Genomic DNA, 25,573 nt, shown 5'->3' on the forward strand with positions numbered 1-25,573 from the left:
GTCTTACCCACATTCAGGTATGTAAAGCTTCAACCTTATAAAATTCTCATCCAGTTTGGTTTTTTTGTTGTTGTTAATTTCCAGAGCTAGAGAATTTACTTATATGTATGTTTAGTAATATGTATGTTTGATTACATACTAAGTATCAGGCTTCTTTAGAAACTTGGGGTATGGAATTCCCGTCCTGGTGCAGCAGAAACTAATCTTACTAGGAACCATGAGGTTGTGGGTTAAATCCCTGGCCTTGCTCGGTGGGTTAAGGATCTGGCATTGCCATGAGCTGTGGTGTAGTTTGTAGACGCAGCTCGGATCTGGTGTTGCTGTGGCTGTGGCATAGGCCATCGGCAACAGCTCCGATTAGACCCCTAGCCTGAGAACCTCCATATGCTGTGGGTGCAGCCCTAGAAAAAGACCAAAAAAAAAAAAAAAAAAAAAAAAAAGAAGCTTGGGTTATGAATTAGTGGATAACACAAGATTTCTCCCTTCATGGATTTACATTCTAGCAAGGGAAGACCACCAGCAGATGATAAATAAAATTTTGCTATATAGTACAGTAGAAGATAATAGGTGCTATGGGAAGAGGAAAAGTGTCCCTGAGACAAGGAGGTAGAAGTGCAAGGCTTGAGAGAAATTGCAATTTAAAGTAGGGTGATCAGGGTAGGCCTCACTGAGAAGGTAACTTTCCAACAAAGACTTACAGGAAGTGAAGGAGTGAAGCAATATTGATATCCAGGTGAAGAGTGTTACAGGCAAAAGAAACAGCAAGCACTAAGGACCGAAAGGACAGATGGAGGTAAGATAATACCTGGTAGGTTTGAGAACTGTGTTCCTAGAGCAAATAAGTATGGGGAGAGTCATAAGAACGGAGATCTTAGATGACTATGGATCCTATAGATCCATGTGTTGAGGACTCTTGGCATTTTTCTCTGAGTGATTGTCATTTGAGTTTACTCAAGGGACATGATCCTTCTTATGCAATAAGAATGTTATTCTAGATACTGTGTTGGAAATAAAATACAGACGGCAAAGCTAGCTGGAAGAGAATAGTTTAGATGCTATTGCAGTAATCCAGGCAAGAAATGGCAGTGAGTGGTTCATGACAGAGATGGAGTAAGAACTGCTTAGAATCTGACTTTATAGAGAGAATATATATAGTAGAGCTAAACCAAGGACTTTTCTGATGTAGGAAGTCACATGAAAGGAGGACTCAAAGCTAACTCCAGGTCTAGCACCTAGTAGGTCACTGTTAACATCAACCGAGAAGGGAGATATTTGTATAAACAAGTTTGGGAAAAGATTAGGAGATAACTTTGGTTGAAGTTAATTTAAAAGGTATATTAGGCAAATAAGTCGAGGTCCCAGTCGTTCTGTCCAACACGTTTGTCAGCTGAAGACCATATGGCACCGGCCATGGATTTCTTTTCCTGGTCCCCAGGCCCATGGCCACCTCAAAAATGTCACTTGATGATCTCTCATTGTTCCTTCTTTAATCAGAGTCCTCAGTGGGAACACTGATATCTATACCTAGGGTTCTTATCATGGTTTGCAAGAAATGGCAAGTCTTGTGTCACCAGAGAAAGACTCTGGTCTCTGGAGCCTGTACTCACCCATATGAAATGAGTGCCTCTTCTCCACATTGTGGAATTACATGCGCCTCAGCTTCTGCCAACACTTTCTCCCTCCTCAGGATGAGATGTACAACCCCTTGAACTTTTAATCTTCCTCTTCATTCATTCCTCACCCTTCAACTCCAAACAGTTCTTCTTTCTTCTTTTCTCTCCCCTCACCCCAATTCAAATGTTCTCTTTCTGATTCCGGGTCTGGACATGTATGAATCTCTGGGTCACTGTTACACTATGAAATTTTTATTGATTCCATATCAGAGAATAGCTTGGATTAAAACAGAGAGTGAGGCAGAAAAAGCTGTGATGCGTCCTAGAGTGAAATCTTAAACTTAGTGGACGCCACTCCATGCATCAATTACTGCCTGTTTGAGTACATGGAGAAACTTGGTTATAAGCATAAAAGTAAGAGTCCACTAATATACAAAGAGTCCACTAATTTACTATGGAAACATCTCCATAACACAAATTATTTTCCTACATTCATTCTTTCATCTATTTGTCCTTTTGTAGACTATGTTAATTGATTTCCAGGAATTCCCAGTACATTCCTAAATTTAGCGTTTTGCAATTTTAAATATTTCTAATATTTTCAATTAATGATCCAGATCTAAAATCGGCTTGATTTTGGAATTTCTTCATATGGAGGTGGAGGGCCTAAAGTGCCAAAACACGGAACACGATACAGTTCAGTATTTTGAATTTGAAGGTGAGTTCCAGCAGTTGGGTTCACAGCTGCTTCTGTCCCTGGAAAGAGAAATGGAGACTTATAATAATCTTTCTAGTCAGCATAAAACAGAAGCACATGAACTGCCTAATAAAATCTGGCATTTCTTGGATCACTGAAGAAACAGAAAATTATTTGTACCCTTGAGAAAAAATTTACAGTCATCTCACTCTCTGCAGTGATAGTTTAGTCATTACAGCAAGAAAATTTGCTCTCATGAACCAATTAGACCATCATTGACTAATCCATCAGAAGCATTTACACTTTAACAGCTGAGACTAGAAGAAATATCCTTTTTGGTAGATGAGAAGACAAGATTCCTGTAAACATTAATGGCATTTTAGCTAATGCTTCCATCATGAGTATGCAAGTCTCACTAGAGCATTTAAGTATTACATCTGAACTTCATTATTTGATATTTATGCTCTGTAAACTGCAACTGATGCAATTGATTAATTTCAACATATCTCTATGATGAATGGTAAAAATATTAAGTTGTGAAAAGTTTGCAATTAAAGTATACACACACAGTAAACAGAAGACATTTTCCAATTTTAAATTTTGAAATCTGTGGTCTTGACTTTAGATTATACACACTACAAGCCATTAAATGTCAAAAAAAGAAAAGCATTTTCTTCCTTAAGCAGATCACTTTGAGAGATCACGCACTTATTCTAGTACTTCTTTCGGAAATGTTCTCTTAGTATTGGCTTGAAAAACTGCTTTTGAGTCACACGGGAAATAAATAGTACTATTTTGTAGCCATCTCTCTCTTTATATTTTTGCCTTTTTTTCACGTGAGTCTTTATCTTTCTGGGAATGACTTGATCGCTCTTTCCCAAAACAGTAATAATAACTGTAAATTTACCTTCAAAGATGAAATTATGCTCTTAAACTACACCAGACCCTTTGACTGTATTTGTGTATTAAATTCAATTGTAGCACAATCATGTCCATTTATATTGTCTCTGGCTGCTTTTTGCACTGTAATTACGGAGGTGAATACTCCCCACAGAGACCATACACTTTCAAAGCCAAATATATGTCTTGTGTGGCCTATGACAGAAAAAGGGTTCTGACTTCATCTTTAAAGATTAATATTTACAAAACTACAGTGAGGTACTACCTCATACCCATCAGAATGGTTATCATTAATAAGTCTACAAATAACAAAGGCTGGAGAAGGTGTAGAGAAAGAGGAAAACTCCTACATTGTTGGTGGGAATGTAAATTGGTACCAGCACTATGGAAAACAGTACAGAAGTTCCTCAGAAAACTAAATATAGACATGATCCAACAATCCCACCCCCAGGCATATATCTGGAGAAAACTGCAATTCAAAAGATACATGCACCCCTATATTCATAACAGCAAAAGGCAAAAAAAAAAAAAAAAGAGAGAGAGAGAGGTGGTACGTATAGACAAGGGAACACTGCTGAGACTTAAAAAAAAAAACCCAAATAATGTTATCTGCAGCAACATGGATGCAACTAGAGATTCTCATATTAAGTAAAGTAAGTCAGAAAGAGAAAGACAAATACCATACAATATCACTTATAAGTGCAATCTAAAATGTGGCACAAATGAACCTATCTACAGAGCAGAAAGTGACTCCCAGACATGGAGAACAGACTTGTGGTTGCCAAGGGATAGGGGTGTAGGGAATGGGATGGACTGGGAGTTTGAGGTTAGTAGATGCAAACTACTACATCTAGAATGGATAAGCAATGAGGTCCTACTGTATAGCACAGTTCCTACTGTTTAGTGCATTTCTTCTGATAGAATCTTTTGGAAGATAATATGAGAAAAAGAATGTATATGTATGTATGACTGACTCACTTTGCTGTACAGCAGAACTTGACACATTATAAGTCAACTATACTTTAATAAAAAATTTAAATATTAAGATTTAATACCATCAAGGAGATTCCAAAGAATATGACACAATTATCCAAATGATTCCAAGAGTAATTATGTATTAGGCAACAGCTGTGTCACTGGAATCCAAAGTTATTCAACTTATTCAAAATTATTACTTTGGAGTGGATACTATTTATCTAGAATCATGGATTTCCACATATTTATATTTGTCTTATCTTGTATTTCACTGGTTCACAGAACAAATTATAATAATTCAAATATTAATATAATATATGAAGAGTAGATCCATATTTAGAATATAAATCTCACCTCCTTGTTCAAAACTTTTCTTAAGGAGTTATTTATTTAATTGAATAATCTACTCCTAGGTCATTACAAACTTTTTATACCTCACTGCTCTTGTGCAATAAAAAACTACTGGTAGTATCTACATTTATAAAAGTAAGGCTAAATGAATGCAAACTGCTTACAACAAAGTCTGACACACATTAAAGTTGATTATCACTAATATTAGTAGTGATATTAGTATTAGCATTATTACTATATATCAAGAACTATGCTATGCTAGGGGTAAATGTGATTTTCTTTTATTTACAATATCACTCCCCAAACCATTCTAATTAAATATCTTAAAGAACGATTTTTGTTTGCTTAGTTTATTTTTTTTTATTTTAAAAATTTTTTTGTCTTTTTGCCCTTTTTAGGGCTGCACCTGCGGCATGTGGAGGTTCCCAGGCTAGGGGTCTAATCAGAGCTGTGGCCGCTGGCCTACACCACAGCCACAGCAACGCCAGATCTGAGCTGCGTCTGCGACCTACACCACAGCTCACGACAACCCCAGGTCCTTAACCCACTGAGCAAGGCCAGGGATCGAACCCCAAACCCCCTGGTTCCTAGTTGGATTCCTTTCTGCTGCACCACAGTGGGAACTCCCTATTTTTTATTATAGTCAATTTACAATGTTGGACTGATTTCTACTGTACAGCAAAGTGACCCAGTCATATGTATACATACATTCCTTTTCCTATATTATCTTCCATCATGGTCTGTCCCAAGATAGTGGATATAATGACTCAATCATTAACATTGTTAATGTTACAACACTGAGATTACTGAATGAAAACTTTCTTGGACTTACAGCCTTGAACAGTTATGAAGTTTAGGATGATGTAGGCTAAGTCTGATGGTCTGGATAAAACAGAATTAACGTTGACAAAGCAGACTTGCCTCCTTACTTCCCTCCCTTGTGCATACCAGTGGTGAACACTGCCCATTTTCCAGAAGAACTGCTCCTGGCATGTCCAATACAACATCAGAGGTAACTTGGCTATCATTCTACCTGGAGTTGACCAGGTTGACTAGATACAATTATTAGCTCAGATTTATTTCCACTACTGCCATTATTATTATTATTATTATTATTATTTTGTTTTTTTAGGGCTGCATCTATGGCATATGGAGGTTCCCAGGCTAGGGGTCTGATTGGAGCTGTAGCTGCCGGCCTAAGCCACAGCCGCAACAATACAGGATCCGAGCCCCATCTGCGACCTACACCACAGCTCACAGCAAGGCAGGATCCTTAACCCACTGAGTGAAACCAGGGATCCAACCTGTGTCCTTGTGGATGCTAAGTCAGGTTCCTTAACCGCTGAGCCATGATGGGAACTCCCCACTCTTGCCATTATTAATATCACGCTCCAGGCAACAAGATATTAACACTTGCTCTTTGTGGAAGGAAAGTTTTATTGTTACGTTTTTACTACATATTTGCCCTTTGCTTTTACTTTTATCTTATTTTATTAAGGCCGCACCCATGGCATATGGAGGTTCCCAGACTAGGGGTTGAATCGGAGATGCCCCTGCCAGCCTATACCACAGCCACAGCCATAGCAATGCCATATCAGAGCCGCACCTGTGACCTACACCACAACTCACTGCAACCCTGGATCCTTAAACCGCTGAGTGAGGCCAGGGATTGAACCTGTGTCCTCATGGATATTAGTCATATTTGTTGCCACTGAGCCACTACAGGAATTCCTGCCCATTGCTTTTAAACTTATACAAACCAAGTTTGTAAACATAACTAAGCTCAGAAAGTTTTGTATATCACTTAATCATTTTTTTAAATGTATATAACATTGTAAGTTGAGGTACAATGACAATGTTATATTAGTTTCAGGTGTACAGCAAAGTGAATCAGCACATACACATATATCCATTCCTTTTTTCCCATATGGATTATAAAAAACTATTGAGTAGATTTTTCTGTACTATACAATAGATTCTCTTTTTTCCTTTCTTTCTTTCTTGTTAAAGCCACACCCTCAACATAAAGTCCCCAGACTAGAGGTCAAATTGGAGCTGCAGCTGCCAGCCTATGCCACAGCCATACCAACAGGGGATCCGAGCTTCGTCTGTGAGCTACACCACAGTTCACGTCAATGCCAGATCCTTAACCCACTGATCAAGGCCAGGGATCAAACCCACATCCTCATGGATACTGGTAGGGTATGTAACCCACTGAACCACAACAGGAACTCCCTACAGAAGGTTCTTTTTAATCATCTATTTTATACAGTTGTGTGTATTTGTTATTCCACCCTACCAGTTTCTCCCTCCCCACAACTGTTTTACCTATGGTAACCACAAGATTGGTTTTGAAATCTGTGAGTTTTTTTTTCTGTTTTTTAAGTAGGTTCTTTGGTACCACTTTTTATTAGATTCCACATGTAAGTGATTTTTTTCAAAGAATATTTACATACATTATCATGTAAGTGGGAGGGGAACAGGCATTATTTTTAAGATATTATTTTTATCTTTTGACAAATCAAAAACCTGATAGAGCTTAGTTTAAAATGCCTACAAAAATCCTATGATTTTGATTGAACAGTTGGTGAAGATATTAGAGTTTGTTATTTAATTTTATAAAAGCAATACACTTAGGGCTCAGGTTTCTTTCTTTCTTTCTTTCTTTCTTTCTTTCTTTCTTTCTTTCTTTCTTTCTTTCTTTCTTTCTTTCTTTCTTTCTTTCTTTCTTTCTTTTTTGCCACACCTACAGCATGTGGAAGTTCCCAGGCCAGGGACTGAATTTGTGCCACAGATCTGATCACAGTAGTGTCAATGCTGGATCCTTAACCCATTGAACTACGAGGGAACCCCACTGCTGAATTTTTATAGCCAGAGTTCAGATTCCCCAACTTACTAAGAATCATTCCAGGAGTTCTTGTCTTGGCACAGTGGAAACGAATCTGACTAGGAACTATGAGGTTGTGGGTTCAATGCCTGGCCTTGTTCAGGGGGTTAAGGATCCAGCGTTGCCATGAGCTATGGTGTAGGTCGCAGATGCGGCTCGGATCTGATATTGCTGTGGCTGTGGAGTAGGCCGGCAGCTGTAGCTCTGATTAGACCCCTACCCTGGGAACCTCCATATGCCATGGTGTGGCTCCTAAAAAAGCAAAAAAATAAAAAAATTTAAAAAATAAGAAAAACCATTCCAAAGGACTTGGCTTATTTAACATGCCTCTACTTTCTCTTTCTGCTCTGTTCCCTTCTCTAGCTCATTCTCTTCTTTTACATGGAGGAGGCTAAGATTGACTTGCATTTGAGTCACATTTCAGCTCTCTCTAAACACCTTTGTTTCCTCATCTTTGGTGTCCAGAATAATACTGAACCGCTCATGGGGTTGTAGGAAAGAATAAATGAATTGAGAGATGTCAAGAGTTAGCCCAGAGAATGACACATGGTAAATGCTCAATAAATATGTCTTTACTATTGTCATGCCCTTCCATGACAGAGCCTAAAGGACATACTCTTCATTCATTTCCTACAATGAGCCCCAGAATATCTACAAGTAGAACATAAAGCTTAGGAAAATATCATTTTGAAAAGGACCCTAAAATAAGACAGGATCCTGGGAGGGGGAAGGGGAGATAGGAGCAGAGTTTGTAAGAACCACCTTCTTGTCTGTCTCCATCCAGCCCCTTCCCTTTCTTAAATCAGAGCACCCACATTTAATCATGGATGGAAGACTAGTATTTGTATTTCTGAGACAAAGGTAAGATTATTTCTGAAACTGCAGAAGAAATGGGGTCAGGGAGATTGGATAGTTCAAAGACAGCATTATCGGGGAAATCAGCCCGAGGAGAACCTAAGCCTGGATGAGCATCCTGGAAGGAATATCTCTGCTGCTCTCACCTCCTTGTCTTCTCAGGAAGGGCATGGGACCTGATTGCTGCCTTACTGGGGACCCAGCTCTGATCCCAGAGAGGGAGGAAGAAAAGGATTCAATGTAGATATTTTCTTTCTTTCTTTTTTTTTTTTTTTGCTTTTTCTTTTTTATAGAGCTGCACCACCAACATCTGGAAGTTCCTAGGCTAGGGGTCAAATTGGAGCTACAGCTGCCGGGCTATGCCATAGCCACAGCAAAATCAGACCCAAGGCACTTGTGTGACCTATACCACAGCTCACGGCAACGCCGGTTACCCTACCCACTGAGCAAGGCCGGGGATTGAACCTACCTCCCCATGGATACTAGATGGATTTGTTTCTGATGTGCCACAATGGGAACTCCCTCAGTGTATATCTTATGGTAACATATTTTTCATTAAAAAATATAGATGGACACTGGGAGGGATCACTCTCCTAAGCTTTTAAGTTCTCTCTTCTCTAATGCACAATTGATCATTTTTCTGCTTCAAGCCCTTTATTCTGTCCCCTCCCAAATACCAAACTTGGTTCTCTTCATTACCTTTAAATGTCTTACTTCTTTATAAATAAGGGCTTTTATTTGGCTTCACAATCTTATTTCCAATGAAAATATTTTCATCCATATTTTCAGTGAATTTGAAAAAAAAATCTTGTTTTTTTAACAAATTTTGAAACCCCTTTGTCACTACTTGTTTCTTAAATATAAATTTAAAAGATAAAGTAATTAACCTAACAAACTCAAAACTTTTTGTTTTATTTCTTAAAATAATGTGTATTTTCTACTTATTCTCTTGTGTGCATGGTCTTACAAAGTAGAAAGCACTGATCACAAATAATAGATATTTGGGATATGGATGTTTGTGTGACAGTTCTAATAATTTTCTCCTCTTCCCATCTTTACTAAAAATTTGCATATATCCCTTTAAAAAGTCAATTTCTGTGACTCAGTGTGTGTTCTCATTCTCCATTTATAATTTGAGGAAAGAAAAAAAAAAAAAACCCGCTACAAATCTCCTGTTTGCTGTTATATTATCAGAAAGGAGGGTGTCCAAATGCATCATTAAAATAGGTAAGATAATGAAGTAAGAAAACATTGCTGTACAACAGAAATTGAAGAAACATTGTAAATCAACTGTAATAAAAAAAGAGAAAGAATGAAAACTTTGAAATGCTATTTTCATCCCAAATGTACGTGCTTAAAAAAAAAAATTGAATTATATCAGAATTGTTAGGCTCTGCTGGTTGAGGGGAGAGAGCAAGAAGGTCTCAGAGACTAATTCATGGATGATCCCTTTCTAGAAATCAGAGAACACTGAATGGATCCCTTCTGGAGTTAGAGCAGAGATGATAGGGGAAAACTAGATTCAGAAGATGAGTAGGGGGTAGAGGCAGGATAATAACAAAAGAAGGGACTGTTTAGGAGACCCTGGTCCTGGGTCCCAGAAGAGGAGGCTGACCCAAGGCAGAAGAAAACAGCATAATTTAGGGCTTACATAAAATAAATATGTTTTAATTTCAGACTTTAAAATATCTTTAACTTCAGACTATTAAGTTCCTTCTCCTCTTGTTTCCCTTCCACTTTCTTAACTCAATTTTGGTCTTCTTTCCCTCCTCTTTCCCTAACAGTGCCACCCCTCCCTCCTTACTCTCTCTCCCCAGGGGTATCAGAGGGATTCATTCTCCTTTTATTGGTGCCTAAAGAGCTTCATCATAGCATATTATGGCATGGAAGCATAGATCCTATAAGAGAGTAAGAAAAACTGAGAAATCTGAGCAAAAGGTGTGCAGAGAATTATGAGAAGGCAAGCTTATTGGTCCAGGAGAAGCTCTTGAGGTGGGTGTTTGGCTGAGCTTCCTAAGGACCTTTTCCAGACAGAGACCTCATCAGATACTGTGATAGGGTGGAGTGGCAAAGCCTTCCTTGAACATATTTTACAAGGATTCCTAAGCTGTTTTCCTTTCTCCCTTTAATATTTCTAATGAAGATAATTGACAACTTGAACCATGTAAATATTGTCAGGAATCCAATGAGAACAATTTCCTTTGTTGTATATTTTAACATTAGTAAAGCTCAATCCAATTCAGCCTCGAATAGTCGGTCAGCCATCTCCTGTTATTTCTTCTCAGTTGAGGGCAGCTTTTGTGGGATTCTGAGAGTCAAAAATCTGACCCGCAGGTCAAAAAGAGGAGCTCTCTTTTAATGAATGTATTGAGCAACTAATGGTAATAATGTGAAATAAGTTTGGAAGAAGTAAAATGAAGGTCCTGAAGGAACTCAAGATTAATAGATCAAATCTAGTCTCATCATTAAAATGTTTTAAATGTATTATTTCTTACATTTTGTATTCAAGAGGGAATGTCATGCTTCTCCCTTCGTGTTCAAGGGGTGGCAGGGAGTCCAAAAACCCTGTTTCATATTTTAGTATGTCACCAGTATTGTTCAAATGAGTTCCCCTTTTCCTCTCCTGCTTCTAGACAGTGCTGTAGGGAAGACTCAAAGGGAAACCCCCTAACCTGCAGTGCAGACAGCTGAATCCAGCAATAATGGACTTAGATCCAGGCTGGGAGCTCCAACTTAGTGAGGGCTATGGAGGAAGAAGCTATAGTTTTGGTCCTTACCTCCCTCTGAGCCATCAAAAGATCCCAAGGTCGTTCCCTTGCTTCCTTTTTGGAGAGCAAAAAAAATAATCTCCTTCTCCAAAATAACCATTTCTCCTTTTATGGAAATATTGGGTTGGGAGGATCATTTGCCTGGAGAAGTGAAAGGATCATGAGAATCCAGTGGGGAAAGGAAGGCCAGTGTGGGTCTGGGTTACAGGCTGCACCACAATAGGAACTACCAATATATCAATCTTGACCTTTTTTCTCACCCTCGTACTTATTCAGGGAAGTTCAAACAAATTCAAAATCATGTAGCCATCCAGGAAATATAAAAACATTATATGAATGGGGAATTCACTGTGGCACCTAAACTGCCTCAAAAGTTATAACTGCATAACAGGGTAGCTAATTTACCTAATTAATTAATTTAATTTTTTTTTAATGATTCAGGGCCATCTTAGCAAGGCTTCCTAAGAGGGAGAGAAAGGCTAAGAAGACCAGGGTGGCTTCTGTTTAGAAACTCAAGTCAAGTTGGAAGAAACATAATTGTATTTATTTATTAAATATCTATTGTTAAATTAAAAAAATAGATAAATGTGACCACGTTGATCCCCTTGACTAACATATTTTGTTAGAAGGTCAGGGACCCTATTTCCCTGTATGCTCAGTGGAAAGTGTTTTTGCATTTAAGAGAAAGACTTATTTTCACTGAAGACTTTCATTCTCCTTCTCCAAAATAACCATATCTCAAATTGACAATGTGTTCCCCTTGTTAAATAATGGCTTTTTAAAAAGCCAATAGTGAATACAATCACTAAATCTTTGGTCTGAATTTTGATGGTGAAACACTTTATTTTTACCCCACTTTCTATTTAATTGTTAGTTTTTCAGTACCTATCCTGCTCTATCTGTTGAAGATCTTGTGCGAATCCAAGTTTCTGAAGAGCCGCTCTTAATCTCTACCAAGCGCTCTTGCAGCAACTGCCATACACAATGCCGTGCCTTAGAGGGAAAGTCTCACAACAGACAGTTTCTGGATAAGGGTACTGCGTAACAAGAAGAAATAAATTATCAATTGTCACCTCCCAGAAGGCAGTAAATGATCATTTATCTACTCACAGCTGAGGGTGGCAATGGCGAATAACTCAAGGCTCCGGTTTCCTCCAATTCCTACCTCCTAATGCAGACTGGAAAATATCAGGAAGGGGATGGTTTTGGGAGTGGGGGTTGGGATCAGGCAGGATCAGGATATTGCCAGGGTGTCTGGGAAGAAAGAACACCAGTACTGACACTCGCTGCCTGCCCGATCGCAAGGACTTCAGGCTCTGTATTAGCAGCAGGCAATCTCGAAAGTGTTTTTCAATATAACTGCAGGTAAGTGAGAAATAGAGAGCTTAGTAAATGAGACACGGGGTAGGACAGACAGAATATCAAAAGCCTGGAGAGGTTTTTCTGTGCCTTAAGCCCTACCAGTCACTCAGAGTGGCTAGCCTTGTGTATATCTTCCTTTCTGTTGTTACCTGAGCAACATGTTTAGGTTCTAGCCTGATACTCAACTATCAAAATACTATTTTTTCCTTGGAGAGTCTTTCTTCTGAAGTTTTCACACTTTGACTCTCTCCCCAGTGCATGTCTTTGAGTCTTCAATAAATTATGTTGTGTTATATATTTACAAATATTCTTTACACAGGTTAGATTTTCAACTCACACAAAACTGTAAGGTTTCTAAAGAGGAAGTCTAGAAATGTGTAGCCAACTTACCATAAACGGGGTCCAAATCTCCAACAGCAAAAACAGCCACGGTGCGTCTTGGAGAACAATTTTGGGATCTCCTCACCCAGCACTGGAGGCAGAAGAGCACTGCTCCACAGTGAAGAGCCACCAGGAAAATCAGCAGCAAGAACCTGATGCCACAAGAAGCAGAGGAGGAGTGAGGTGGAGCATGCTAGGAAGTTAAGGGCTTCTGCTACTTCCTGGAAAGGGGGCAAAACCCCAGAAAGACTGACTGCAAGCAATCTGGGAGGCTGAATTCCTTAAGCAATCTCTCACCACCACTCACACCTTTTCACTGACTCTGGAATGTTCACTGAGCTTGAAATGGGTCAGTCTTGTCAAGTTAATCTTGAATGTTTTCTCTTTAGAAATTACGGAGGTTTGTTCAAAGGAGCAGCATCTTGGTTCCTTAAGTCATTCATCCATTACTCCTCTCACTCAGCCATCTCTTCATTCATGTAGCTAGTATTTAAGTGACTAAGTAGATTTTAGATGTTGGGGGTGGGGATTCAAAGGTTGACAAGACAGGGTCTCTGTCTTTGAGGACCTCACCATTTAACTGAGAAAATCAGTAATGTGAAGTTTGGAAAATACAGAAGCCAAGATTTAGGATATTATAACAACTCTTTTATATCTTATTCTGAAAGGTTTTTTTTTTAGGGCCTCACCTATGGCATATGGAAGTTCCCAGGCTAGGGGTTGAATTGGAGCTGTAGCTGCTGGCCTACACCACAGCCACAGCAATGCCAGATCCGAGCCATATCTGCAACCTACACCACAGTTCACGGCAATACTGGATCCTTAACCCACTGAGCTTGAGGCCAGGGATCGAACCTGAGTCCTCACAGATCATAGCTGGGTTTGTTACTGCTAAGCCACAGTGGGAACTCCTTACTTTGAATGATTTTTTAGGTCACAACAAAAATCAGTGGAGTCATTTTTGGGAGGTTTCAAGAGAAAGGATAATTATTTTACCTTTAAAAATCTCCAACTTGAAAATAAACTATTGTTCTTAAAAAACATTCCAAGGATCTTGCATTGCTGCAGTTGTGGTGTAGATTGCAGCTGCACCTCAAATTCAGTCCTTGGCCCAGGAATTTCCATTTAATGTGGTTGCAGCCAAAAAAAAAAAAAAAAAAGAAAATAGTAACTTCCCTGTCACAGGAAGTGTTTACATAAACACGGGCCAACACCCTGATAGTGATGTTTCTATGTATGTTGAGCCACATGATCCCTAAAATTATCTTAAGCCATGTGATTTCACATGCTATCACACTTATTTGGGAAAAGGAGTGTTTATGTGCTACTAAAGGTTATATAACACACATTGAGGATGTCCTTACCAGATATACCAGCCATTTGTGTATTGATCTTTATAGTTTATGCACCTGATGGTAAAGGAAGAGAAGTTAGTGCTGGACCTCTAGATGGACAAGGTTTAATCTGCTGGACCATAATATTTATTCTGACCACACCTATTTCCCTAACAATCATCTGCTCACTGCACCCCCCCCCAATATAATCAAGCAACTGTTTATTGTACGTCCACTTAATTTAAGGCACAGAGAATACAGGTACATGTGAAACTATCAAATACATAAATAGATAATTGCACTATAATAGGTTTGACTCTGTAGAGTTATGAAACTATGGTGGATTGAGAAGGTAATGACTAAACTTTCAGGGCTACGTGTCATAGGTATTAGGTATTAGGGAGATAACAGCTCTATTCAGTGACCTAGAGTTCTTCAAAATGCAAATTCTCCAAGGAAAATTCATAATCTATTAATCTTTAATATCTTGGTAAAGGATAACAGGCTTGTAACCTGGCTACAGAAATAGAGTAGAATAGAAAGATAATGACTATGTGTGGTCACACATACCATTTACCAAAGTTAGAAGTTGATTGTCCATCAGGATGGTCAAACCACTTGAGTGTCTAGGCACAATTTAATCATTCCTGAGTTGGGGTTAGAAAGGTGACACAAAGTTCAAAGTATAATTTTCAGGAGGTTTAACTCAGGGGTAGACATGTAAGTGCTTTTCATTCCAGACTCCTTTGCTATGCCAGACAGGTGTACTGAATGTACGTTTCGCTGATGGACTTTATTCACACCTTGGTGTATGGGCTTCTGTTAAAGTATTCTGGGATTAAACAGTGGAAAGCTGTTCATCACTGCCTGATAAGCTTCTGAGATGGAGCTGTACTTAATCATGTCTTCTTCGGCCATTGTTAAAATAACACTCAGTACTTTTCAGCTTGAAAGCATTTATAAATGTCAGCTAATTTATTGCTCCCAGCATCTTTAAGGATGCAGTGTGTCATGCTTATCATTATTCTGGTCAAAAGTGAGTTTTTAACATATGTGAATTGTCAACTTAAAAATGTTATGGCAACTATTTAAGACAAAAACAATCACCCAGACAAGATTTTATGTGTGTGTATGTGTGTGTGTGTGTGTGTGTGTGTGTGTGTGTGTTCACAGAAAGGGTTTAGCCGAGTACGTAAGTACAAATGACAGGAGAAAATAATGGCAGCTAAAGTATAAGATTAGAAAGCATCCTAAGACTGATCACCAATAAAGTTTTTAAAAATAATTAATGGCACATCCTTATAAAGAAATATTAATCATCAGAAGGAATATAGATTTATATTTACAATTAAAGCTTTATTAAGTAAATTAATATAGAGAGATCAATTCTAATTTGTGTATTATTTTCTTTTACACAAATATAATAATTTCCCTAAATATTATATAGTTAGTATGGCTGCATATACATCAGATTAGTAATACACTTGCTTCTGTTGAATATAGCATTATGAGACACTTTGTTTTTTCAACATTATCTTTTCAATATTTCTATTTTTTTGATTTTTATAATGTACATGCATCACTCACAGTTATGTAATTTTTAAATAATATATTAAAATATAAAATATTTAAAATATAGTATCCCACTTTAAAGATGAATATAGGGAAATTCTCTTGGTGTCCTGACCCAGTAAAAGAAGGAAAGGTTCTTGGTTTCAAATCTTGAAATCTAAGCTCATGACCAGATGTGTACATTACTTCATTTTCCCCCCTATATAAATCTCTGCTTCTCTTCTTTACATTTTAAAAGAGACTATATGCTTATTAAAATGCCAAAATTTTAATATTAACTATCTCATATTACTTCTTCGTTCTCAATATTTTTTTTCCATATTTTTGAGCCACTCAATATTTTTTTCAAGTGCCAACAATCATCCAGACTGATTTACTTCACTTTCTCTTTCTGACCCTGTGCAGACACCAGTGAAATTTCTGATATGCAATAAAATGGTCAGGAAGCAGTTAGCTGGAGAAATGCAAGGTGATCATGTAATTTCACAGTTGCAGGCTGTTTTGGGATCATTTATTTTGCACACTCTAACACTGAGGAGGTCTAACAATGGGGAGGTCACTAGGTGACCAAAGCATTTAAAATAGAATACAGGTCTTCTGGCCCTGAATGCCTCCTTCCCCACCATTGTTTCCATGTCTTTCTTAGTTCAACTTTTAAACAGAATTTCTTTGAGTTCTTAAAAAAAATTAAAATTGTATCTGAAAGGAAATAGTATTCTAAGTAATTAAATCTTAGATGCAAGATCGTCTGTATACAAAAAGTTATATATGTGTGTGTGTGTATATATGTGTGTGTATGTGTATGTGTATACATATATATGTGTGTGTGTGTGTGTGTATGTGTATATATATATATATATTTGGCCATGCCTGCAGCTGTGGAAGTTCCCAGGACAGGGACTGAACTTACGCCATAGTAGCAAGCCAAGCCACTGCATTGACAATGCCAGATTCTTAACCCGCTCTGCCACAAGAAAACTCCAAAGTTATATTTTTAAAATGAAATTATTATCCAAAGATGTGCTTATGCTTGATCAAGTTGGGATGAGGATGCCACAAAGAAAAGAATATCCAGGAGAAGTGAGAACTGACCATAATGTTTAAGGGAGACGGTTCCAATAATCAGAGCTCTCAGGAAGTAGCTATTGAAGGATATAATTTCTGTCCTTTCCAGAACAACTACTGCCCTACTTTGATGTTGTAGAGGTGATTCTTGCTCTATAGGGATGGCTGTGAGGTAGGAGGTAGTTGGGCTAAGAGCTGGGACTTATGAGGCTGAGTAAATTGGGCCTTGTTTCTCTTTGACACTTCAAGAAAAAAGTTAATTGCAGGAGCTGAGCTCTGCTGGAGTAGAAAGATAAAATAACCACCTCAGTCACTCTTGGGGTCAAGGAGATTCCCCCAGTTATGCAATGTGCAGTAAGACTCCTAGAGGTCAAAAAAGGAGGGGACACCAGGCCATAAGTCCTGATGATGGGTTTTCCCTGCTCCAATTGCTCTGCAATCCATCTTTGCCAAAACAGGTGCAAGCATACTGGGGAGGGTCCTGTGTCTAGTCAGATGTGGGAAATAAAGGAAGGTAATTAGCCAAAGGTAAACAAATATCCAGAAGAATTGTCCTATATAAGTGATTTAGATCACCTTTCTGGAGCACTCTGCTCTCAGGGTTACACCTGCATCTGCTCTCCTTTTTAGTGTGTGTATTACTTCTTCACTTCTGACTTAAATAAAGAAATTATTCTGTGTGGTCTTCCACATGTACTGTGACTCTAGCAATAAACTTTATAACTGTTTTTACAGTCTTTGCCTCCTTGAAACATTCTTGCTTGCAACAGGGGGCAAGAATCAGGGCAATTCCACTTCTAGCCTCTAGCTAGTCTAGTGACTAGGACTCCTGATTTTCATCCAGGCTGCCCAGGTTCAATTCCTGAACAGAGAATTAAGATCTCACTTCAAGCTGTCACTCACCTCTGTCTCCAAGATAAGCTGGACTAGTTGGTCTTTATTATTCTCAGTGCTGAGAATCTCTGGACCTAAGTTTAACTGAAAATTCATTAATTTGATACATAGAAGAAAACTGCAGAGTAGTTCTATCCATTTCTCTGCTGGAATTATCCATAATTTCCTGTACTAGCCATTCTTCTGAACCAGTTGTATAACTTCATGTAAATTAACTCAGTTTCTAACTTAAAAGGCTATAAAGTTGGGTCACAGTATTATAACACTCATTTTACAATTGAGAAAATTTAGTCACAGAGAGGTTAAGTAACTTGTCCAAGATAACATGGGCAGAAGTGACAGAGGGAGCTTTAAACCCAGATGGTCTGGCTGTGGAGACCATGACTCTTACCCCCACGCAGCACTGCAACTGCAGACAGTAAAATTAGCTCTAGTCTCATATGACTGTATGGAGCACTGCCTGAATGCATTCAATACCCTGTGTTCCAAAACGCTTTAAGGAAATGTTAATAATACAAAAACATACTCAAAACGAGGGCACAGAGAGTATCAGACACAGAGAATAAGCCGAGAGTGAGATCAGCCTGTAAACTGAAGGTAGTAAATCCCACACATAAAATTAGAATGGAACTACAGATCTGGCTTAAGCTTTCTAGCAGTTAATAGGATGAGAGAGAGACTTGGTTATATACTGTCCTCTAAAATGAACAAAAACATGCAGCATTATTCACCAGATGCACAGCTATTCCTGGTGTAAAAATGAGAGACATATTCCAACTGTGGGGCTTCATAAGGAGGCTGGCTTTGACCACAGAAACAATGTTTCTTCACAGTAGCATTGGAATAAATACAGTAACAAATTTCATGGGTCCTTTTGGTAAAAGTCATTCTTCACATAGGCCAGAGTGCAATTCAGCTACAATAAATTGGGGGGGGTGGAGATGGGTGCCAAATCATATCACCCAGACAAGGGTGGCCTGACCTAACTAATCTGCAGTGGGTAAATTGTACAGTATCTAGAAGAATGGATGGATCGGGTCTGCCTCAGATCTTTCACCAGGTGTGTAATTTCATGTAAATATTAGGTGTGCAATATGGCTTTGTAGTGAAAATCCCGGGCTCCAGAGTCAGTCCCAGGTTCCAATCCAAGCTCTGCCTTTTACTTACTCACTCTTAGTAACATGCTTAACTTTCCCAAGCCAGGTAATATGGTGGACTATCATTAGCAATGTATTAATTCAATTAATTTACAGAACCCGGTATGTGTATGATTTTACTTATGTTTTATAAATTACTGTATTTATGCACATGCATCCCCACCAGTGTACTTGATTATTTCCAGGGAAGGGAAAGGATTAAAGGTATAAATTATGCAGATGGACTCTGTTATGTTTTATTTCATATATTAAATTACTAGTATATTTCAATTATGTTTAAGAGCCTAGAAATGCATTGTTTATACTAAAAATTTTGTTATAAGGCAAATTGAGCAGGTTATGTCAGAAAAAAATAGTCTGGAATTTGAAAAAAAATTAGACAAAACTAATAATGATCCCACAAATACCTTCTGTGGTGGCAGGAGAGTTGAGATATCGTGTCTATCTTCAATACACTTATTTACCGTATACCAGCTCCCTACAAAATCAGCCATTTCTCTCCCCTGTCTTTATTTTCTGCTAAGTTACATTACATTTGATGTAGCTTCTTGTTTTTATTCAAAAACAATGATATTAAATAATAACAAATAGAACAGACACTTACATGTAAAATGGTATAGGCAAAGAACTTATACTTAAGTACTAGTTTAAGTCCTGCAATTAATCTGTTTCTGTGTCTCTTTGGGTCTCAATTTCTTCACTTGAAAAAAAGGCCAGTAACTTCAGGGACTTGCTTATCAAGTTCCTCAGTACTGTATTGTCCTGTCACGTTGACTGGGGAGTTAGATTCAACATTTATGATCCTTCCCAATTAAGAATTTCTTTATTCCAGTGTTCTGGGTCAAAAGCAGAAGATGAGGGACAAGATGAGGCAGCCATGAGGTCCAAAGTTAGGTAAACACATCAGTAGTCCAAAGTCCATTATGTCACCAACACCAGAAGAAGACAGAGGAAAAAAAAACCAGGTCCAAAATCAATGCAAAGAAAGAGCAGTGGAGAGCCAGGCAGAAGCTGAAAGAATGGCACACATTTAACAAGCAGGTGATCAATGATGGGATGATCCACCATAAACAAGGTGAAGGATTCCAGGGCCAAGGAAAGCATCCCACCCAGTATGGCCTATTAATTTGGAGATAGTGCCCAGAGACCCTGGCCTTGAGGGTAGCAGATAACAATAATGAAAACAGCCAACTGGCAGTGAGGGCTACACCCAAGAGAAAACAGTGCTTGGCACAAGTACTTTCTGACACTTACACTAAGTCACAGCACATTACAGTTATCATTAATCATTAGCAGCTTTATTAATGGCACATTTATCCCATCTCCAGAATAGAATTTGAGAAGCATTAAGCCTACAGAAGGAAAAGTGAGAAAATTGAGTTAATTATTCACATAACATATCAAAAGCACAATGAAATGTACACATCATACAGGTTAGATCGTTGTAGGTGTGCTTATTTTTGAAACCAAATTATCCAGAAAACTGCCTCCCATTATTCCTGTAACTTATGCATGTGGATACATAGAAGATGTCATGATTCTTTCATGAAGTTAAAAGACCCTGAAAATCTCAAAGGTGGAAAATTCAGTGAGCCAAATTAGATAGAAATCAACTAGGTCCCTTGTTTATTCAACAAAGCTGATCATAATGAGAGTGCATCTTTTCTGCTTTTAGAAAAATTGAGCCATTTGCATTTAAAGATAATTTGTATTTTTCTTGCACGATTATAATGATCATTTGAAACTCATTTGGGTCTTCTCAAATGACATGAGCCTTTGTTCTTCTTTGTATTTTCAAAAGGTTAAATAAAACCATGGAACCTCTTTCTATTTACTTACATTTCATTTTCTTCGCATGGCGAGTCCGATAGCACCAACTGAAACACATGTTTAGAACAATAAAATCCAAACATCTCATCAGTCTAATCCTGCAGTACAAACAGTGCCTAGAGACAATATGAGTTTATATCATTTTTTTTAATTAAAAGCTCCACAGCAGAGCCTATTGTTGGGTTTACAGAATTTTAATTGAAAAAAAAAATCTCTAGGTAGATTCTTCAGCTCAGCAGTGACAGGAGATATATATTGTGAGTCAGATTCCTACCCTACAAAACACCATAGACGGGTGTGAAACCACTTTGTTTTTTCTACAGGCAGATTTTGCTTTCTCTAAGGAGCTTTTGTGCACCTTTCATTTTTTCCTTTGTTGTCACATTTTAACTAAAGGGAGGAGTTTCATTACTTGGAATATTATTTTCAAGCAGAGGAATCAATTCCTTACATGAAAACGGAAGTCCATCCCATTAGCATTAGTAGGTGTTAAATATATGTACAAAGAAGTGATTTTAACCCTCTCCAAAGCTAAGGTCAATCTAAGATCCATTGACATTCCTGTTTAGATTTACATTTCTCTCTTTATCAGAGGGGAAAAACCAATAACCTTGATCGCTTTGTTTTAAAAGACTCAAACCATAATTATTCTAACACAATTATCTTAGTTCTCTGTGTGGAGCCTTAAAGATTACAGTAACTCACACTGCAGAGGGAAAAAAAGTGCTCCTCTGTAGCAATTTGTTATATGTTTGTTTTTCTCTTGAACTGAGGCCCTTTCATGTACAATGAGAAAATCCTTAAATGTCATTTATGGGTAACCCTAAAAATTGTGCTGATAAGGTCAGTGATGTTTTTATTTTCCTAGACCCTAACATACAAAATATCAATAACAGTAAGAAATTTCACAATTTAAAATGATAGACTTGAGAATTTTGTGTGAGATATCTTTTTTTTTCCCCTTAATCCCAAATTCATATTCTTCAGTACCTTATATTTACTCTACCAAGTTTATCTGGGCAAAGAGATTTGTGGAGTTGCAGATGGAGCCATGAATTGGCCGTCAGAGAGCATGGTCATGAACAATTTATAAGCACAGAAAATGAGTTGCACTCTCTTTTGCTAGAATGCTGCAAAAAGATTTGCATACTAACTGAGAGGAAAATGAACATTCAAATTTTGTCCATAAAGAAAGTTTATTTACGAGTAGATGAAATCATTTAGGATCCAGCTTAATAGATAAAGAAAGTCAGCATTTCAATTTCAAGTCACTTCCTAGTCTTATGTGCCATACCTCGCAAGGAGTAAATAGTATTACATTATTACCATCTCACTTCCAGTGTCAGACTTAGGAGTCATCAGGAAAGGAGGAGTGAAGTCTCAATATATTTCAGACCCAAATCTATCAGATAATCTTTTGCATTCAAGTAACACAGACTCGGAAATGCCGGTAGTAGTCAAAAGAAGACGCTAGAGCAGTGGGATGAAAATAAATTCTAATATGGTTCTGTCTGCATTGTTGAGCATTGAAAAACTGTTGAGCCTCAAGTATGGCTTCAGGCGACAGTAAACATGTCTTAAATAAATCCTGCCATTGCATTTTATGTTAATAGCACTTCTGATTTTGAAAAAATTTAAAGCATAGGAAAGCTAAACAAATATTAAATTACATCATATTGTTTCAGTAGCAAAAGAACTAAATAAAGAAGACATAAGATTAATGTCACGGTGCATTTTGTTTTCTGTATCTTTAACCCATAAATATAGTAAGTCATGTTTCCTAAGATGCTGGAAACACTTTCTTAAAAGAAATCTTCTAAAGTTGTTAGCCCAACCACAAATCTATAACAAATAAGATCCTTAAGAATAGTACCTTTGAACAATCTTCTCCCAGAAAGAGAGATGGTTACCTGGAATAGTGGCAAACACAGGATTCCTGGTTTTGAGATCAATGAAGTCACACTTAAAAGTCTGGGTCTCAACATACTTAAAGGACAAGTGGCTCAAGTCTGTGTTTTATCTCTGTCTTCCTTGGAACTTGTTAGCTTCTCTACAAGTTTTGCTTCCTGCCAGAGCACTCATTAATGCTGGCTCCTTGTGACTAGTTAAGTGCATGCCAGGGGCAAGAATTTTGGGTGCAAGCTCACCGGTACTGAGAGTTAAAGGAATTTCAGTTTAAGGTCAGAACCTTGATAATGTTTGTCAAGCCCTTAAAAGCCAGAGTTATCCACGCTGACCTGCAAAACTAGCTGGCTGATGAAATAACTTAGGACGTTCGAGTGCATGTTTTATTCCAGGGTATTTCTGGGTTTTTTGTTTGTCTCTTTGCTTATTTGTTTGTTTTGTAGAATCTTTATTTGGAAAATACATTTTGTTTTCTTCCCTTTGGTGGTTCTCTTTATTCTTCTTTTCCTACACATCATTTTCAGTCCCAAGTCTAATCCAACCTTGGGCATAAAACTTGCCTTCTTTCATAATGATTGCACCTTATTTTTAAACAGAATGTATTTCAATGTTCAGTTTAAGAAATCTATTACAGGGAGTTCCCATCGTGGCGCAGTGGTTAATGAATCCAACTAGGAACCATGAGGTTTCGGGTTCAATCCCTGGCCTTGCTCAGTGGGTTAAGGATCCAGCATTGCCATGAGCTCTGGTCACAGACGTGGCTCAGATCTGGCATTGCTGTGGCTGTGACACAGGCTGGCAGATGTAGCTGCTATTTTACCCCTAGCCTGGGAACCTCCATATGCCGTGGTGTGGCCCTAAAAAGCAAAAAACAAACAAACAGACAAAAAACAAAAAAACTACTACAACACAACTGCCATGAAACAGTTTACAAAAATATCTTGGGGGATTCAGAAACAGAACAAGAAAGAAGCACTAAACTATGACATATTAAGACATAAAAGTACGAAAAATTACAAAACTTGTTACTGATACATGTAAACAGTAAGATAAATGTAACAGAATAGAGAGTTCAGAAATATATTAAAATATGGGAGTTCCCGTCCTGGCGCAGCGGAAACGAAACTGACTAGAACCGTGAGGTTTCAGGTTTGGTCCCTGGTCTTGCTCAGTGGGTTAAGGATCTAGCATTGCCATGAGCTGTGGTGTAGGTCGCAGACGTGGCTCGGATCCTGCGTTGCTGTGGCTCTGGCATAGGCTGGCAGCTGTAGCTCTGATTGGACCCCTAGCCTGGGAACCTCCATATGCTGCACAGATGCAGCCCTAGAAAAGACAAAAAAAAAAAAAGACCATAAATAAATAAATAATAAAAATAATAAAATAATAAAATAATAAAAAATAAAGAAATATATTAAAATAAATATAGAGATTTATTTCAGTTGCCATTTTAAACCAGTGAGGAACAGGTACTATTCAGGGAATGATGAAGAACTGAATGTTTAAGTAAAATGTAGCAAATGACTTTGAAGATGCTTAACGTCATCCATAATTAGATAAATAAAACTTACCATTATAATCAGATTGGCAAGTTCAAAAACCCATAATAAAGTGAGAAGAGATAGGCGTCAAATCCTCTCTTATGCGATTGGGAAAACTGGACAGCCTTTTTGGAAAGAAATTAGGCAATATCTGTTAACCTCTAAACTGAATATACCCTTTGGCAAGAATTTCCCTTTCAGGAAACCATTCTAAAGACACTATTACATGTGGCACAAATCATTGCAAGCTGTGATGTTCACCAAAATTTGTTGGTAATAACAAAATATTGGAAACAGCAAATATCCATCAAAATGTGACTGGTTTAGTACAGAATGATTACTTCCACTCAACAGAATACTAAGCAGTTGTTTAAAGAGCTGGGGGCATATCATGGATGCTAATAGAGAAAAGCTCCTAAGAGTTATCATTACATAAAAGAAACCAATGGTGCAACACTGCGTACATCATGCTGCCTTTTATGCAACAATTTGGGTGTTTTCTCTATATATAAAACCTGAATATGTACACTTATATATGGATAGAATGTCTTTGCTTAAAACTATTAGCAGTGATAGATTTGTATAAGGGAAATGAGAGTCTGAGTAGGAGGGAAATTTACTTTTCACTGCTAGTTTCTTGTATGTTTGCTTTTATTTTTAATTCTGTCATCTAAATATTTTATAAACACATATATTTCTAAGGGCCAATTTTGAAGCCAATCATCCAGAATTCAGAACAAGCATGTTGTAGTTCAAAGCCTAGCATAATTCACCAAATCCAATTCAAATGATAAAATATGGATTCATTTACGATCACATATATGCATTGCACTGGAAACTAACCAGCCACGTTATTTATCTAGACTACTGAATTGGCCATCAGGGTATATGGATTATTCGAACCGCATCTGGACAGGCAAAGCAGACTGTGTGGGGGCCTCAGTCTGTTTAGTATGCAGCCACAGACACAGCCATGATTTTCAGAGCAGAGGAAGGGCTTGTTGCCAAGGCCAATAAGGGATGAGTAAACCAAGCTTACAGTATTATTTGTCCCTAAAACATCCTCCATTTTGAGTGTCTCTGAAGACTGTCATTAAACAGAATGAAAAATAGGCTTTTCACTGGTGAACTTATTTACTGGGGGGTCAGAAGCCTGACCTCCATCAGTGGAGTCAATGATCTTAAGCATTCCTGGGAAAGGAAGGGAAGGCCAGATAACTAGAAGAGAGATGGAATGGAAACAAGGACAGCATGTTTGGTTGAGATTTAAAAATGAGAACTATGACCAACCAGAGAGATAGATTAAATAATTCTGGTGAAAAGGCAAAAACACAGGATCCCACAGCAGGTGGCTGACTGGAAGTATGGCCACTGATTGGATGTGGAGTCAATCTTCACAATAATATTAGCACCATTACTATATTTAATGCTAAAATGAGATTCATATTCATCACCACCTTTCTCTTTGCAGATTTCTATTTATCTTTTT

At 37.9% G+C, this 25,573-nt stretch overlaps 1 protein-coding gene across 2 annotated transcripts; it reads right to left on the reverse strand.

The window, feature by feature from the left end:
- On the reverse strand, positions 421-22,753 carry TMEM207 (transmembrane protein 207). Of its 2 annotated transcripts, XM_021070050.1 has the most exons (5): positions 22,552-22,753; positions 20,651-20,688; positions 14,154-14,198; positions 12,799-12,941; positions 421-2,369 (listed from the first exon to the last, which is right to left on the reverse strand). In XM_021070050.1, the coding sequence occupies exons 1-5, from the start codon at positions 22,624-22,626 to the stop codon at positions 2,233-2,235; spliced, it is 438 nt and encodes a 145-aa protein (XP_020925709.1). In that variant the 5' UTR covers positions 22,627-22,753; the 3' UTR covers positions 421-2,232. The 2 variants fall into 2 exon arrangements, with proteins under 2 accessions (XP_020925709.1, XP_020925710.1); XM_021070051.1 differs by lacking the exon at positions 14,154-14,198.

The sequence above is a fragment of the Sus scrofa genome, chromosome 13 (assembly GCF_000003025.6).
Source record: "Sus scrofa isolate TJ Tabasco breed Duroc chromosome 13, Sscrofa11.1, whole genome shotgun sequence".
Taxonomy (NCBI): domain Eukaryota; kingdom Metazoa; phylum Chordata; class Mammalia; order Artiodactyla; family Suidae; genus Sus; species Sus scrofa.

Bases quoted from the DNA above. Each gene is read 5' to 3' on its own strand.
- TMEM207 (XM_021070050.1), bottom strand. From the start codon at position 22,626: ATGTTGAGACCCAGACTTTTAAGTGTGACTTCATTGATCTCAAAACCA. The intron at 14,199-20,650 runs GTAAGTAAATAG...CTTTACCATCAG, and splicing joins CCATGCGAAGAAAATGAAAT to GTGCATAAACTATAAAGATC. The intron at 12,942-14,153 runs GTAAGGACATCC...TTGTGGCATCAG, and splicing joins ACAAATGGCTGGTATATCTG to GTTCTTGCTGCTGATTTTCC.